The sequence below is a fragment of the Notamacropus eugenii genome, chromosome 6 (assembly GCF_028372415.1).
Source record: "Notamacropus eugenii isolate mMacEug1 chromosome 6, mMacEug1.pri_v2, whole genome shotgun sequence".
NCBI classification, from domain to species: Eukaryota; Metazoa; Chordata; class Mammalia; order Diprotodontia; family Macropodidae; genus Notamacropus; species Notamacropus eugenii.
This window is the reverse complement of record NC_092877.1, coordinates 143460314-143478923: the sequence shown is the minus strand read 5'-3', so window position 1 is coordinate 143478923 and position 18610 is coordinate 143460314. Positions and strand designations below refer to the sequence as shown.

At 41.3% G+C, this 18610-nt stretch overlaps 1 protein-coding gene across 5 annotated transcripts in view; it reads left to right on the top strand.

Moving 5' to 3' along the window:
- SLC10A7 (solute carrier family 10 member 7) overlaps positions 1 to 18610 on the top strand; it is a 273274-nt gene that overhangs the window by 72948 nt on the left and 181716 nt on the right. For 4 of the 5 annotated variants that reach the window (XR_011969714.1, XM_072621186.1, XM_072621187.1 and 1 more), the window contains one exon: positions 18569 to 18607. The exons of the other annotated variant lie outside the window; for it this stretch is intronic. Coding sequence is in view for 3 of the 4 variants with exons in the window: in XM_072621186.1 (XP_072477287.1) it covers positions 18569 to 18607 (39 nt within the window). In the remaining variant the exon portion in view is untranslated. The remainder of the gene's footprint in view (positions 1 to 18568; positions 18608 to 18610) is intronic. 5 annotated transcript variants of the gene reach the window in all.

Sequence of the window (18610 nt, the reverse complement as noted above, 5' to 3'; positions counted from 1 at the left end):
TCAGACAACAGTGCCACGGGAGAGACACTGTGTAGGATGACATGGTGATCCTCTCTGAAGTCAACTTAAAAAGGTTGTAGTTACACTCACCCCCACCCCAAAATATTGTTGTCCTTAGTGACTGATTGCAGATCTAAACCTCTTCTGTTGTCTCCTTCTAATGCCTTGTTGTGGCATGGAGATGACCCTTAATTCTCAAATGTTGTGCCGGTAGAGGGCAAACTCCAGTGGTTCTAACCACATTGGAAAGACTCTTAGTACAGAACTCTGGTAGTAGAGGACACACCTGAGGATTAGCCTGACCAAACCCAAAAAGGCTGTTGTCCAGAAAACTGTCAAACAGACAGTGAGGTCCTCTAGCCCCACAAATCAGATTGTCTGTGAAGGCAGGGAAAATTGTGTTCTCACTGGTGAAGAAAATATGCCAAAGAATGAAACTGTTGAATTTTGAAGCATATATATGCCTTTTTAAAAACTATTTCAGGGGGGTGGAGCCAAGATGGTGGAGTAGAAAGACGCACATATGGAGGCTACCCCCACACAGCCCATAAAACACCTGTAGAGAGGGACTCTCAACAAATTTTGGAGCAGCAGAAGTGGAGAACAACAGAGTGGAGGAGATTTCCAGGCCAGGGTGACCTGAAAGACCGATAGGAAACGTCAGTTGCATCGGACGCGGAGCTCCTGAGCCCAGCCCAGCCTTGGCCATGTGTGCGCACGGCTCCTGAACAGCCTCTGGGGCAGAATCTCCAGTTGCAGAATCCCCAGTCCCAGAATCCCCAGTCCCAGCAGCAGAGGGTCCACAGATCCCTCAACCCACAGGTACCAAAGGTTAGTGACAGAGTTTATTCAGCTGGCCAGGAAGGGAGAAAGGCCTTCACATCGGGCAGGTGGCAGGAGTTCTCAGGGCAGCCCCTACAGCAGCTAGAGACCATAGCTGGATCATAAAAACTCCTGGGGGCACTGAAGAGCTGAGTCTTACCTCAGCCCTGTGTAGACGCCCTGAGGCAGCTAGTCTTTGTGTCGCACTGAATGGAGGCCTTGCCCCCGCAGGTTGACTGAATCCCACCCCCCCAGTGCTATTGGCAGAACTGGAGGTCAGGTGCCTGTGGAGAGGAAACGCTGCTAAGATTCTGGGCACAAAAATCCTTCCCTGTGTGAGACCAGCACACACTTGATTGTGCCAGCTTGGAGGAACTGATATCTTACAGGTCCCCAGAGTATACCCTACTCTTTGACAAAAGGACCCAAAAGTCAAGTAACTGGTTGGGAAAATGCCCCAAAAAGGGAAAAAAAAAATAAGGCTACAGAAGGTTACTTTATTGGTGAACAGATATCTCCTTCCATCCTTTCAGATGAGGAAGAACAATGCTAACCATCAGGAAAAGACATAAAAGTCAAGGCTTCTGTGTCCCAAACATCCAAAATAAATATTCAGTGGGCTCAGGCCACGGAAGAACTCAAAAAGGATTTTGAAAATCAAGTTAGAGAGGTGGAGGAAAAACTGGGAAGAGAAATGACAGAGATGCAAGAAAAGCATGAAAAGTGGGTCAACACCTTGCTAAAGGAGACCCAAAAAAATGCTGAAGAAAATTACACCTTGAAAAATAGGCTAACTCAATTGGCAAAAGAGGTCCAAAAAGCCAATGAGGAGAAGAATGCTTTCAAAAGCAGAATTAGCCAAATGGAAAAGGAGGTTCAAAAGCTCACTGAAGAAAATAGTTCTTTAAAAATTAGAATGGAACAGATGGAGGCTAATGACTTTATAAGAAACCAAGAAATCACAAAACAAAACCAAAAGAATGAAAAAATGGAAGATAATGTGAAATATCTCATTGGAAAAACAACTGACGTGGAAAATAGATCCAGGAGAGATAATTTAAAAATTATGGGCCTACCTGAAAGCCATGATCAAAAAAAGAGCCTACACATTATCTCATAAAAGAGGCAAATAAAAGACTTTTCAGTGGAGGGAAAAAAGGGGGGAGGTAAGAGAAAAACATGAAGTCTACTCTCATCACATTTGACTAAAGGAAGGAATAAAATGCACACTCATTTTGGTATGAAAACCTGTCTTACAATACAGGAAAGTGGGGCAGAAGGGGATAAGCAGGGTGGGATGGATGATGGAAGGGAGGGCAATGGGAGGAGGGAGCAATTAGAAGTCAACACTCTTGGGGAGGGACAGGATCCAAAGAGAGAACAGAAGCAATGGTGGGCAGGATAGGATGGAGGGAAATATAGTTAGTCTTATACAACACGACTATTATGGAAGTCATTTGCAAAACTACACAGATGTGGCCTATATTGAATTGCCTGCCTTCCCAAAGGGAATGGATGGGGAGGGAGGGATGGGGAGAAGTTGGAACTCAAAGTTTTAGGAACAACTGTTGAGTACTGTTCTTGCTACTAGGAAATAAGAAATACAGGTAATGGGATATAGAAAGTTATTGGGCCCTCCAGGACAAAAGAGAAGATGGGGATAAGGGAAGGGAGGGATGTTAGAAGAGAGGGCAGATTGGTGATAGGGGCAGTTAGAATGCTCGGCGTTTTGGGGTGGGGGGAGGGGAGAAATGGAGAGAAAATTTGGAACCCAAAATTTTGTGGAAATAAATGTTAAAAGTTAAATAAATAAATAAATTTTTAAAAACCAGCTTATTTCATTCTTTTTTAAAAAACTATTTTGTTTTTGATTTATATAATAAAGCAAGCATTTCCATAACATAGTGTAATAAAAAAGGATTAAACATGAGACTGCAGATCTGTTAGGTACAACTTGCTTTCCTTTTTGAATATATCACAAAGTTATGTAAATTTCTTTTTCCCTCTCTTTTTCCTTCCCCTCCCTCCCATGTCTGCCATTAGATACAATATGTATATATAAGTGTACGTATGTAAAACCATTCTATACATTTATTTTTTAGTTCTTTGTCTAGATGCAGACAGTGTCTTTCTTCATATGTCCTTTGTAGTTAATTTGATTATTCATAATAGTCAAAGTGATTTATTTCCTCCAAGTCATTCTTAAAACACTATTGCTCTTACAGTATACGATGCTCTCTTGGTTCTGCTTATTTCACTCTTACTGCTCCATGCAAGTCTGTCTTTGTTTTCTCATATCGAGCTCATCATTTCTGATAGCACAGTAGTGAATATGTACGTATGTATGTATGTATACATACATAGCACATATACTTCTAAAAAAGGAAATAATCACTGAAACTTATATGTGAAGGAGAACATTGTAGAAACTGTAGGTTACTGGAGAACCAAGCAGAAGATGAGAAAAGTATAGTGTTCTTACATATCCGATGCTAGAAAATTTTCTTAGAATATTGTAGGAATTTTTCTGCCATTATTAATTGTCATGTGACTTGAGTTGCCGTGATCTTTAGCCTACCAGATCTTTTTTGGAACCCAAGTCAAGTTTTTAGTTGAAAAACCTCTTTGAAAATTTACGTAGAGCTTTAGGATCATGTGTTATTAAAAAACAATGACTGCTGTTATTGAAGTGGTTTTCTGAGCTTTCAGGAATTGCTTGATTCAGTTCAACAAACTTTAAAAAAATACTTACCCTTATGCCAAGCGTAAGAAACTTCAGAAGAGAAATGTGGAATGTCATTAAAAATGTCATTTTTTCCATATGTGTGGTGAAGGATAAACAGAGGATGAGTCCATGTGTTGTTCATTGGTTTCCTCATGAAATCTAAAGAAAGAGATGTAACGTTGATCATGCAAAGCACATTAGGGGAGCCCTCTTGCCCCCCCCCATGACTAATGCATGGGAAGATGCAGACAAGAGTCCCATAGGAAAGACAGGCATGGATGAATTGAGGGCATACTCTTATCAATGAGATCACAGATTTGAGTATTGGGTATGTTCAGTATCCTGTGCTAAGGCACTGAGGATGCAGTTGCAAACATGCAATGGTCCCGGCCGTCAAAGAACTTCTGGGAAAATACAGCGTTTACAAGGATCAATACATATATACTACATTTAAAGCTGTGTAAATCGTTTCAGGTGGGAAAAGGTACCTGCAGCTGGAGGGAGCAGGAGCTGCATTTTGAAGGAAGCTAGGGATACTAAGAGATGGTGGAAGGTGAGTAAATTCCAGGAATGGGGACCAGCTTGCCAGAAAGGCAGGGATATGGAAAATGGAATGTTGGGTGTGTCAGACTCCCAGCAGGTTAGTTTGACTAGAATAAAAAATGTGTGAAAAGGGACCATGTGAAAGAAATTGAAGATTTAGATGAGAGCTGTACTCTAAGGGGCTTTAGATGTCAGTTTTAGGAGTTAGACCTTCATTGTAATAATATCAGTTAGGCATGTGTGTAGAGGATGACATGTAGAAGGACATCAGGGAAGCGAGAAGTCAGATCATGAAACTGCTGCAGTTGTCTGGGTGAGAGGTGATGACGTCCTGAACTAAGGTTGAGGATGTGTGAGGAGACAGAGTGGGGTAGACTGCGGTTGGCATCCCAGAGATGGACTTGGACATTGGTCAGAAATGCAGGAACAACTATTTTATATTGGTGATGTATACGAAAAAAGTGTTCAGAAGAGAAAAACCAAATTGCTGCAACCTCAGATTTTTTTTTATACTTCAACAAAATCGATCTTTTCAATCTGATTGTGAGAAAATGCTTCTGTATGCAAGAACCAGAAGCAAAGTAGGCATCAGATCTTTAAAAGGTGGTTGGAAGTGTTAAAAGGCATCTAGCTTGTCTTGGAAGGGCTAGCTTGTGCATTTTGGTGGAACAGGTAAGATGTTCTTTGATGTGAATCATTTTGTTGCGTGATTTTTTTGTGTTGTTGAAGGTAGAGTGTGCATTTTAAGAGTTATTTAAGAGTCCCTGTGTGCTTAGAAAATAATCTGAATATATGTTCCTTTTTTTCAAGCCTCACACACAGTAGGTTATTCTATCAATGCAAGAGAATGACTTGGAGCTGTAGCTGGAATGATATGTAAAAATACAGCTTGTGAAAGATTTCCTTTATTAACTGTCATCATCCACAGAATATATGTTCAAATAAACGTTGTGTAATAACTAAATTTGAGATTAATAGGCCCCTTAAGAAACAGCGAAGTCATTCAGAATAGTCAGTGAAAAATAGGCCAGGAGGTAGAAACATGCACATATTGTCCTGCTTACATGCTCTCTTTGGTGTCATTCCCATTTATCACTGTCGGCCAGCTCCGTTCTCATTAAAACACTCTTGCACAAAGCAACTTAATTTTCTTAAGAGGAGAGGACACCTGATTCAATTTAGCACCCAGAACCAGTAACCGGAATATATGTGAAATATGAATATATTTCCCGAATTGAGATGAATAGTTACAAACAACACTCCCCTGCCCCTTTTCCTACCAGTTCACCCTAAGATGATGGAGGATAGTAAATACCTTTTCTTCCTCTGTTATCAATAAGCAAACCTGTGGAAATAGACCAGGCTCTAAAGAAAAAATGTGGCATATTAATGAAAAAGCATCCAGTTGCCAAGGAAATAAAAATAAAAGGAAAATAATTAAAATCTTGGAGAATTCCTGAACTATTTTTTAAGACAAAGAAATGAAAATGGTCATTGAAGGATTTTGGCCCATTAATTGGCCCATGCCCCCCAAATTCATCCCTCTTAAGACACCTGAAGCCCTTGTACAGTTCTACAATATTCCTTTTTAATTTTTTTTTTGGTGTGAAATACAACCCTCATTTCCATAATAGTTATTTTTTTAAACTTGCATTTTTACCATTTTTAAGGTTCTAGTTCTCTTAATAGTGAGCTCAGGCAAAGCAAGATCATCTTTCCCTTTAAATTCAGATATGGTGTGTGAGCTTACTTTTGAATAGATGTCTTGTATGTTTAATTTTCTGTGACATGGATCAATAATAATTGAACACAGTTGAACACACTGCATATTTTACTGGTTCATTCAACTCAAGCTGTAGTTATTGTGGGATCTATAAGGTGACAAAAGATGTCATTAAATAGGTAGAATTTAAATGTTTTTGTAACTGAGGTATTTATTACCCAGCACGGGAGTGTGCTTGTGACTGTATCCTGCTTTTTTAAAAATTTAATTTAATTTTTTGAAAATTATTCAAGATTTTTAGAATTGGGAACCAGAAGGAGCCTGTAGAGACTATTTAGTCTCACACCCTCATTTTATAGGTGAGGAAATGGGACCAGAGAGAGAGGAAGTGGCGTGCCTGGGTTAGGTTCACAGTGGTAGTCAGTGGCAGAGACAGAATTAGAAGTCAGGTCCTCCGAACCTCAAATCCATTGCTTTTACCCCATGTTGCCTCCACTATCGCTGGAATTTATTGGAATAGAATTGGTGGAGGAGCTTTTCTTAATTATGCGGTGTAAGTGGCATATAGTTCTCTGTTTTTATTGAATATATGAACTTTTTTCTTTTGCATCGCGTAACACATTGCAAGATACTTAGGAATAATTAAAAAGAAAATTAACCCTACAGGAACAAGTTTTAAAAGTTTTCTTTAAAAATTTTGTTGATGCCTTTTGTTTCTTTTCATACCGCAGTTATTTCCCAATGTCCATCCCATGCCTCCATCCCCAGTTGAACTGATTCTTGTAGCCAGGAGTGGCCGTTCAGTGTGGGGGTGAAGCAGCACTGTGCTTTGGGGCTCCCGCTGCTCTGGGAGAGAAGGAAGGGGGTTTATCTTCTGCTTTCTGGGAACCTGATTGGTACTTGTGATGAATGAACATCCCACTGCCTTGCAGTGTTTTCATTTCCATTCTTTTGGTCCTTTGTGTGTCATTCTTGGTGTTGTGCTTTCTTCACTCTGCAGCAGGACAAGCAGGCCTTCCCCTTGGAAATAGAGTCTCCTGTAGGAAAGAAGGGAGGAGATAAGCCTTTAGGAAACTCCTACGATGTGCCTGCACTGTGCTTGAGCACTTTACAAATACTACCTCGTTTGATCCTCATGACAGCTCTGGGATGGAGGTGCTATTCCGATCACAGCTGAGGAAACTGAGGCAGGAAGCGTTTAAGTGATTTTTGCAGGATCGCACAGTTAGTAATCACTGTGTTGGAGGCTGGATTCGAACTCAGGTCTTCCTTCCTCCACATTCAGGACTCTATCCAATAAGAATGAAATTGGAAACATTTTGAATTTCTTAGTTGTTGATTTGTAGCTTCTAGCAGAGTACTTGGCCCCGTAGTAAGTGCTTAATAAACCTTTATTAATTGATTGGCTAACCAATATTGAATGTGGATTTAGTGTATAAAAACATGAAGCTCTGACATGGGATGGCAGAGGTTCTCATGGGGAATCTTTTCCAGGATGAAATCCTACTTTTAAATTCTCCCCCCTTACAATCCCCAGATTCTCCCTAGATGGCTGAAGGGGTCATTTCTCCTCTGTATCATTATAGACACTGATGTAGCCAGTGGAACTAGAACAGATGATGTCATTGGCTAGAACCATTGGCCCCGTTCACGTAAGCTGCCAGGAGCCAGGTTCCTGCTCGTGCCTGCAGTGTTTTTTCCATGGCTTGTATGGAGTCTTGCTTAGTAAAAATTCATAGTTGTGTGTATGTGTGTGTATGTGTATGTGTGTATGTGGGTGTGGTGTGTGTGTATGTGGGTGTGTATGTATGTGGGTGTGTGTGTGCATGTGTATGTGTGTGCATGTGTATATATGTATGTGTGTGGTGTGTGTGTATATGTGTGTATGTGTGTATGTGTGGTGAGTGTGTGTGTATGTGGGGGTATGTGTATGTGGGGGTATGTGTGTGGGTGTATGTGTGTATATGTGTGTATGTGGGGATGTATGTGGGGGTATGTGGGGGTATGTGTTTGGTGTGTGTGTATGTGTGTGTGGTGAGTGTGTGTGTATATGGGTGTGTATGTGTATGTGTGTGTGGTGTGTGTGTGTGTATGTGTGTGAGTATATGTGTGTGAGTGTATGTATGAGTGTGTGTGTGTATGTGTGTATTTCCTTGCTTCTCAGCTGCACTGTGAATTCCTCTGGAGCAGGGTCCCTGCCTTTTATTTCCTTTGTCTCCCCTCTGTGAGCAGAGTGGGCATTTAATAAATATTGTTGACTGACGAGTATTAACCGTAGTATTTTTGAGTTCCAAGTGTGTAAACTTCATGGGCCCATTAATGTTTTGGAAGCTCTAAATTACAGGGTATGAAATATGATATGTATAATGTCTCCTGGTGCATTCAGACAAAGAAAGATGATAAAATTTGCAGCATTTTTATTTTCTCTCCTCTGGAGATGCTTGATCTAATTTGAGAAGGAGAGGGCTGTGATTCAGCAAGTGGCACTTAGTTGGGGGTTGGGGTGGGAGGAGACGGTGGGATGAATTGAGGCCACTTGGTAGAGTGGGAAGAGAGCTCTGGGTTGGGAATGAGAAGCCCTCTGGATTCTAACTCTGCTGCTTAAAAACCTCTGTGACTTTCGCTGAGTCGTAGCCTGTCTGGTCTTCATCTCCTCATTTGGGAAAAAACGAAAGGGAATGAATGGGTGGGGAGGTAGGGATGAAGAGAAGTTGGAACTCAAAGTTTTAGGAACCTCTGTTGAGTATTGTTCTTGCATACAACTAGGAAATAAGAAATACAGGTAATGGGGTATAGAAATCTATCTTGCCCTACAGGACAAAAGAGAAGATGGGGAGAAGGGAAGAGAGGGATGTTAGAAGGGAGGGCAGATTGGTGATAGGGGCAATTAGAATGCTTGGCGTTTGGGGTGGGGGGAGGGGAGAAATGGGGAGAAAATTTGGAACCCAAAATTTTGTGGAAATGAATGTTGAAAACTTAAATAAATAAATTTAAATGAAAGAAAAGTTAAAAAAAATATAATATGCACCAATAGGTCTTTCCAACTCCATCCTTTCCCCTTTCCAGTCAAATGGAACCCAAAAGACTATTCTGGGTGGAAAGGTCTGACCATGTTACTTACCAGTTCAGAATTCCCTTAGTGGTCCTTAGGTCATGGGTAACCGTTTGTGAGTCCTGGACCCCTTTGGCAGTCTGGCAAAGCCTATGGTAGGGCTCTTCTCAGAATGATATTTTTAAATGCATGAAATAAAATGCATTTGATGATACAGGAAAACAATTATATTGAAATAGTTATTTTAAAAATAGTTCATAGGCCCCCCATTAAAAAACCCTGCTCTAGGGTCATACACAAACTCCCAGATGGCTCTAGGTGTGTCCCCCCCCCCCCCCATAGGCTTATTTCATATCACTCCCTGTATGCACAAGTTCCAGGCAAACTTGGCTGTTGGCTCTCTTGCTCTCCATACTCCCGCTTCCTAGATCCCACCTAAGAAATATTTCCTCTACTATCTCTACCTATTGAAATATACTCCTTTTATCATGAAATATTCTCTGCCTAGTTCAAAGTTATTTTTCCTACTTAATTTTATTATAGTACTTTGTCTCTACACTTCCTTTGTATTTATCATATCTAACATGTCTGATCCTTTTTTGGATGGGTGGTTATACAGACCATAAACTTTTAATTGTCAGGGCATGTGGCATTTTTAATTTTTGTGCCTTGCTCCATGCCTACCACAATCTAGCATATAATAGGTTTATGATAAATGTTTGTTAAATTGAGTTGAATCGGATCTTCCACTACTCCTGTATGAACCCGTCTACTTCAGCTAAGCTGACCTCAACATTATCCTTTGGACGTGCCCTGTGTTTTGTATCTTGATTTGTGTCTCAGTTCATGCCCTCCCTTCCCTGTGTCTGACTATTAAAACCCTTCCAGAGCAAGTCCAAACATACTTCTCGCCATGACGCTTTCTAGCTGCTATTGAGTTCTTCCATCTTATTCTCCTAGAATATTTCAGTGTATTTTAACCAGCACTTATGAAGCAGGCATTGTGTACTGGGTGCTGAGAATACAGAGACAAAAATGAGTGAGCAAAGCCTCTGTCTTCAAGGAGCTTACAGTCTCCTGTGGGGATGCGATCTGAACACAGCTAAGTAAAATTAAATATGCACAAAAGGGTACTGAGAAATTTCAGATGAGAGAGAAGACTGTCAAATACGGAACGCTCATAAAGGTCTTTTGTTAGGAAATGACACCTGATCTGAGCTTTAAAGGAGTTAAGAATGCCTTAAGGTGTCAAGGAGAGAGGGCAGTCTGGGCATTGGGGATCATTTTCACAAAAGCATGGTGGAAAGAAATGGAACTGTGAGAAGGGACAGTAAGGATATATGTTTGACTAGAATAGGCAGTACATGAAGGGGAGTAACATGGGAATAAGACTGGAGCTAGATGGTAGAAAAGGGTAGCTAGGTGGCACAGTGGATAGAGACTGGGCCTAGGGTCCAGAAGACTCAACTTCTTGAGTTTAAATTTGGTCTGAGACACCAGCTATGTGATGCTGGACAAGTCACTTCATCCCTTTTACTTAATAACTGAGCAAGTCACTTCACCCTGTTTGCCTCAGTTTCCTCATCTGTAAAATGAGCCAGAGAAGGAAATGGCAAATCATTCCAGTATCTTTACCAAGAAAACCCCAAATGAGGCCATGGAGAGTCTGGCAGGACTGAAATCACTCAACAGCAAAAGATAGTAGAAGTCTCTTAAGTGCCAGGCTGAAGATTTTGTATTTTATTTCAGAAGCTATTGAAAATATTTTGAGCAGGGGAGTGACATGGTTAGATCTGTGTTTTAGTAATGAACCTTCTTCATAGGACACTTGCTGCATAGTCCTTTGTATTGTAGTTATTTGTGTGTGTCTTATTCCCTCTAACAGAGTTTATGCACCTGGAGGGCAGAAAATGTCATGCATTTTCGTTTTTCCTGCGGTGCTTAAAGGCTTTTCATGTACATTGAAGAAATATATGCTGAATAAATAAAAAGGATCATAAGTGAAATTCAGTGGTGATTCTTTTTTTACTTAAAAAGTTCAAATGAATTTTCATATGCCTTATGATCATTTCCACAAGCATTTATTCAGTACTGATTACAAAGCAATCAAAATAGGTGTGGCTCCTAACTTGTAGGAGCTCATTGTCTGTCTGACAGCGATCATGTGAAAGAAATGTTAGCATTGTATGTGACACAGATTTGCCCAGGATGGAAGCATGGTATAAGTGATGAGATCACTGGAGTCAGAAGGCTTGGCTTTTGCTCCAGCTCCATCACTTGCCAACACTTTATGTTAAACAATGTATTCTGCCCTTTTGGGTATCTCAGACTCTAAAATGGGAGATTGGACTAGGAGATTGGCTAAGGTCCCTTCCTTGTCTGTGGGCAGAGGGTCCAGTTCCATGGTGAGTGAAGGAGAGGTTATATGTTTAGAGGAACCATTACTTTTCGGATTGGTCAAGAAAACAGCCACAGGATATCAGAGTAGGACAGGCTCTCAGGCAGCATCTGGTTCAACCTGAACTTGAACAGGGATCCTCTCCTACAGTGTATGTGGTAAGATGACCTTGACTTGAAGACCCTTGGCTGGAGCAACACGACCACTCTCTGAGGCAGCCGATTTCGCTTTTGGTCACTTCTGGTTATTAGAAATTTTCTCCTAATGTCAAGCCAAAATAAGCCTCTCCAAAAGTTCCACCTGTCTCTGCTAGGCCTTCTCTTTGTGGACAATCAGAAGGAAAAAATAATTTTTCTTCCATATGACAACCATTCAAATAGTTGAATAGTGATCATGTGCCTCTTGGTGGCACATGTAGATAGAGCACTGCTATGGGCAGGAAGACTCATTTTCCTAATTTTAAATTTGGCTTCAGACACTTCCTAGCTTTGAGACCCTGGGCAAATCGCTTAACCCTGTTGGCCTGAATTTCTTCATCTGTAAAATGAGCTGGAGAAGAAATGGCAAACCACTCCAGTATCTTGGTCAAGAAAATCCCAAATGGGGTCATGAAGAGTCAGACAGGACTGAGATGACTCTTCCTTAGGCTAAGCACTCCCATTTACTTCACCTATTACTGTCACTACCACCACCACCACCACCACCACCACTACTACCACCAGTAATAGTAATTACAAGAAGTCACTAACATTTATATAATACCTACTGTGTACCAGGCATTTAGCTAACTGCTTTACAAATATTATCTCATTTTATCCTTACAACAACCTTTGGAAGTAGATTCTGTTATTATACCAGTATTACAGATGAGGAGAGTAAAGCAAGCAAAGGTTAAGTGAATTGCCCAGGATCACTCAACTAGTAAGTGTCTGAGGCCAGATTTGAACTCAGGTCTTCCTTACTCCAAACCCTATCTCCAAACTCTGTCACTGTGCTGCCTAGTTCATATGTTATGAATTTGAGGCCTTTTACCTTCTTAATTGCCCCCCTTTCAATTTTTTTTCAGTTTATCAATGTCCTTTCTGAAAAATGATGCCCTGAAATGGCCCCCATACTTGAGATGTAGCCTGAGCATGGAAGAGAACAGGACTGTCCTCTCTCTCTTTCTGTATCCTGCTTCTGTCTTAGCCTAATATTTCATTAGCTTTCTTGGTTGCCATGTTGTAATAGGGCTTTTGCAGTCCACTAAAAACCATCAGGTAGGCACCAGGTTTTAAGATTTAGTAGGAAGGAGACAATTTAGTGAGGAACAGAGGGCATTTCAGGAATGAGATAAGAGACTTGAAAGTGGAATTAGAGTGACTGGACAAAACAAACCTGTGAAGAATGAGAGGACTGATACGGAAGGGGCAGTTAAGGGAACTCTGATGCAGGGCTTTGAACGAGAGAGAGGGCAAGTCTAATCCCCTTTTTCTGATAGGCCTTAGAGAGGGAGGGAAGTTGTTTATATATATGTATACACACACATACATACATATACACATGTGTTATGTATATGTATGTATGTATAAAACAAAAGTGTGGATTTGCCATGATGAGACAAACATTGAAGTAGTACGGGTGGATCTGTCATGTTCAAATGGTCTCTGATGCTGTTGACTTGGGGATCACTTCCAAACATGGAGACATCGCTTGTCCATGCCTGCTTAGCCTCTTGTCCCTGTTCTCTCTGAAGTTGGACATTGAGGGTCCACCCAACATGGAAGGCCTTCCTTAGCTTCCCTTAGTGCTGTGTAAGTCCACCTGTCATCTTTCATTCTTGCCATATGACCGAGTCATCTTCTTTCCTATAGTTTGGTTCCTTGAAGACATCTCTTATTCCTCTTCAGAGTTCCTCATGAGTTATCTGTTGCAGCCTGGTTACACCCACCATGAGCCTCCAGTTACTGTATTACTTAAATCCTTGTTCCCTGCCCCATTTCTCCTATAACTTTCTCTCATAGACATCATAAGTAGGACAATTGACTGATTTAGCTGAAATGTTTTTTCTTTTCTACTTCTCCTCACAACCCTGTTCCCTGAGAACTCCAAAGTACGTTTAGCTATTAAGGGTTCTTCTTTTATTGCTTTGGTCATCCATTATTGAAGTCTTTTATTATTTAGCATTATATGTGGACACCTTTCACTGCCCCAAGTAGATTGTATACTCCTTGAAGGCCTGTGTATTTCTCACAATGCTTTACACATAGTAGGTGACCAGTACATGTTGAATAATTGATTCCTGCAAGAAAGAACCTTCCAGCCGCCCTTTTCTGCCTACTTTGTGTACCAACACCAATTTTAGTTGTGTCATTCCCTTGACCATAAATTGACTTTATTTCCATATTGTTTATGAGATTTCAGCCACCTGGCATTCAAGGCCATCTGACTGGCCCACCTTCCTTAACATCATCTGCATTCAGGCCATTCTCCAGCCAGATTTTGGCAGTTGTTCGGTCTTCTCCCAGATTCTTTTGTGAAGGCAAAGTAGGCCATCTTTTGCCTCAGTTCTTGTCTGCCCTTTAATTACTGAATGGGTATTGTCTTAGACAAACGGAGACCTGGGAAAGATCTTACCTTAAAAAAGCCATGGTCTCCCACTGTATTCAGGACCATTGCCAGTCATCTTGACCTATGTCTTGCTACTGGACTCCATCAACTCAGGAGGAGAGAGTGAGGCTGGTGACTCTGCACAGCTCTATCTCACATCCCATTTGCTCGCTAGCCAGGAGATCACCCTCCTCATGTCATCGGTCCTCTTTTATAACAAAGAATGTGTTGTTCAAGGACGGCAGTCTAATATATTGACTCATTGTTTGACTTGAAGGTTAGAGAAATATCAAATTTGATCCAAAGATTTCTAGTTTTCCCAAATTCACTACTGCCGTAGGCAGGGCATGGGACTGAGATAGAGATGGCACTGAGTAAAAGAAGGGAGGTGTGTGTTTTTGTGTGTGTGCATGTGTCTGTTCAGTATCCACATGTACAGGGCATCTCTCAAAGCTTGAAACAGTACTGAGACTTTGGGCATGCCTGGTATGTTTATATTTCTGTATATATACATCTTTTAAGGAGAAAAAAGCTTTATTCTTTCAGAGGATGAGCTCTCATCCTAAAGATTCTGTGAAGAAGACTCATTTGTGCTTATTTTTTCAGGTCAGGGCTAGACTGCGCCAAGAAAAGGCAGAAAAAACTAAACAGTCTGTAAAGTAGTTAGGGTTCCCTGTTGGGGGGAGGTAGCTCACCCACTCTCCAGATTGATTAATTCGGTTTACAGTTATACAGATATTTAGATTTGTATTCCTAGGGCTTGACCCAGGTGCCTGGTATGTGCTAAGCACTTAATAATAAACTCTTGTTGGCTTGACTTGATTTGGCTTGATAGAGGTTTCATTGTTGTACTGTCAGTCAGACTCAGCCTCTGACGGGTCTCTAAGGTTTGGCTAGTCTTTCAAGGATGCAGAATTGGTTCACATGTATAATCACAGAGAGAGCATTTCTTCATTTCCACTCAAAAGGAAATCTGTTACATTGCACCAAAAGTTACCAGACAGTGTGTAAGTCTAATAATAGTATAGACAATCAAACCAGTCAGAGCACCAAGGGAACCTCTAAATTTTGAAAAATTCTATAGATTTCTAAAGATCAAAATTCTCCTGCAATAGCATCTGAAACACAGCATCTCTTTGTCCCCCTGTACTGTGCTTTGAGTGCCAGAGGGCAGAACTTGGAGCAGTGAGTGTAAATTAGAGGGAGAGGCAGATTTTGACTCAATATAAAGAAAGAGCTTTCTAAAAATAACAGCTATCCAATAATAAAATGAGATGCTTCATGTTATAGTGAGCTCTCCATCATGGGAACTGTTTGGGCAACGGCTGGATGAACATCCATTAGGATGCAGAAAGGATTTCTGCAGTGGGTAGAAAGTGGGACCTTGAAGGATTCTGGACTACTGACCTGTCTGGGAGCACGGGCCTGATTCATTTTGAGTTCGTGAGAGCCTGAGGAGGCTAAAGCACCCTTCTGCTGTTTCTCTGTTAATGTTTGGTAGGAAATTTATACATAAAATGAGATTTCTGGTAATCTTGGATATTCCACCCAGTACCAAACAGTCATGCTCTGTTAGATAAATGATCATTTGTTGTATTGATAAACATTGGTCATTGCTGTTTAGAGCCGCGCCCCTCCCTCCCCCCAAAAAACACAAAATTCACCTGCATTCGTAAGCATAAACAAAACAGATACTTGGCTCCTTGACATCATGCCAGGAATCCAGTTCCTTCTCATTCAGTGCTGCTTAAGGTAATGGCTGCAATCACAAATTTAATCCATTTCACGAACGTCGGCTAGTGAAGAGGACTGGGTATGTGAATGGGTTTCAAAACCATGGAAAGATGATTCCAAAATGTTCACTAGTATTTATGACTGCTTTAGGAAATTCATTTCTGTTGTTATGTTAATATAGTCCTTAATAGTTATACATCTGTAGAAGAGGCTTGGCTTCTGTTCAGATTACATCAGAAGTTATTGGTAATGGGGGGGGGGGGGGGTAATGACTTATGCAACTTGCTCAAAGCTAGTGTTTGTTTCCATTTATTTTGAGTCTCCTGTACTTTAATTGCTTCCATATTTGTTTGAATACTAGGGAAAGACCCATTCGCTCAATATAGCAAAGCTGCTCTAAACACCTACTGTGTGTCAGGCAGGCTGCAACATGCGCCATGAACAGAGCGCTAGTTGTGGTCTCTTCCACAGGCTGGCTTTGTAGCACCTCAGTGCTTCAGGTCAGAAGTGTCAAATATACTCACTGCCCAGCCAGATGAAAGTGAAATTGGGATGCACTCCACAAAATAAATAAAAAGGCAGTAATGTATGGAACGAAGCCGGATACGCAGCGTATAGGACTCTTTGTGTCTGGATTAGTGGCCTGGGTTTCTGTCTGAGTTGGATACCGCCACCTCAAGTGATTCTCTAAGAACAGGATATAGTTCTGCTTGGGTGGAGAGAGCTTAGGACAGAAGTTATGAAATAGCACTATAGGATAAGGATGCCACCTGTATCTTTGAGTTCATTGATATAAGGAACTTCTAGGTTGGCCCCTTCTCTATAGTATCTGGGGCCCTGAGAAGTTAAATGGCTTCCCCAGGGTCACACATCCAGCGTACATCCGGGATGTCACTGAATTCAGCATCTGCCCTGCTGTAAGACCAAACTTTGTCTGTTACACCACGTTCCCTCTAAAAACCAAAGTACGTACAAAATAAATGTAAAGTGACTTCAGGAGAGTGTGAGCACTAAGAAAAAGCGGTGGGAGGCTTAGGAAAGGCTTTAAATGGAGCCGAATCTTAAAGGAAGCTGTGGGTTCTGAGAGGCACAAGTAAGAAGTGAGCACATTCTAGTCACAGGGGAATAGCCTGGGTGTGCGGAAGCTACTGAGGGAGCGGATAGAAATACTGGGTGCAAGATACGGCCAGAGGGCTTCTTTGACCGGAACACAGAGTGTGTGAAAGAGAGTAAGGTAGAAGAAGTCTGGAGCCAGATTTTCCTGGGCCCTACATGAGAAATAGTGCATTGATCCCTGAGGTAATAGGAAGCAATTGAAGATTCTTATGCAGGCAATCAGCATGATGAGACCTGTACTTAAGAAGAAAATATATATTTGGCAGCTATGTGTGGGGTAGAAAGGTTCCGGAAAGAGTGAGGGAAGGAGTTCAAAGGTGGAGAAGTCACTCATTGAATGGAAAGGTAGATTTGTTATAAGCCTGAAGCGTAAAGTATAGAAAGTCAGAATTAGGAAATCGGGGGTGCCCTCCTAGCTGCTCACCGATTTTTACTCCTACCACAAAGCTTTCTCTCCTTTATCCTCAGCAAAGGAATTCCAGGAAGTAAGAGGTGTTAAAATATGTTTCTGTAGTTCACAACTGTCATCTGTAATGTTTTATTTAGCTGTATCTTTTTGCTTTGCTCCCTCTGCAACATGGAGCACCATATGCCATTGTCCCTGTCAGGAAGCAAAGGTTCCCTGGTCTGTGCCTTTGCCTGTGTTTCTGCCACAGAGGAACTGCAGTCCAGTGCCATCTTTTATTGATAGGGCCAGCAAAGGAGGAATCTAATGAAATTATCAAAGCTTTGAATTAATTATGAACTTGAATAGGAGAGCTAAGCTCTCTGGAGCCAGGGATCTCATTACCCATTCACTCTCATTGCATCCTCTTATGGAGCAGAAGGCTGGTTCAGATACAGCTCTTAGCTTGGCTTTGGACTTTATTCAAACTTGGTAAATTGACATCCTCTCCTTATTGCAGTGTGGCTGAAAATGTCTATGATGATTAATTTAATTCTTCTCGGAAACTCCAGGACATGTCAACAGCAGGCTTTCTCCTCTCACCCCTATCCTTTCTTTTGTTTTTTTCCTATATGGGCTTCTTGGGTTTTTTTTCCTCTTTTCTATCATCAAATTGGATGCCACACAAGTTTCTATTCATTTGGGGGACTGGGAGAAGCGTTCAAGATTCAGGTGTAGCTTCATGGAACATAATGATTGATTTAAAGTTAAGAGCTCTCTTCCATCTACCATGTGTTCCCAGGATATTTAGGTAAGCACAATAGCTTCTAAAGTCGTTGCCAGTTGTTTCTTCTCTGAATTGCAAAGACTACTTTGACTGACATTTTGCAGCCTTGCATGGGTGTTTCTACTTTAGAATGGACCATACCTGCTTGGACTTCAGCAGCCTTCACTGATGAGTGGAGTATATGGTTAATATCAGCATGAGAGCTCACCATGGAGTTAATGGCTTAAGAGTTACTTGTGCCCACTGAGTAAGTGGGATAGGAACTCGCTGGTGGTGGCACTGCCATTGTGTGTGTTGCAGTCAGAAATCTCAATGACTGCTTTCTTGATGACTAAATCAGCTTCTTGATGGCTTTATGTCCAGTAGGCAGAATCAATAAGAACCAGGTTTCTGTTCACATATTGGGGATGATTCTTTTAGTACCTGTCATAAGTTTATAACAATGAGTAGCAAGCCTTTTCTGCTTGCTTTTGAGACCCATTATTTATGAGTTCCTAAGCTGCAGCTCATCTGTCTTTGTAAACTACAGGCCACTGGCAATTTTTGTTAGCAATGGTGAACTTTGCCTAATGGTATATGTGGTTCAAGGTCTGGGATCAGGAGTGCTGGGAGGGAAGGAGGGAGGGAGAGGAGCATTCTTTGCTTGGACTGTGACTGTTTCCTTTTAGTGAGTTTTCCTCTCTTTTCTCTGTAGGCAGCAGCTATATTTAACTCAGCCTTTGGAAGTTTTTTGGTG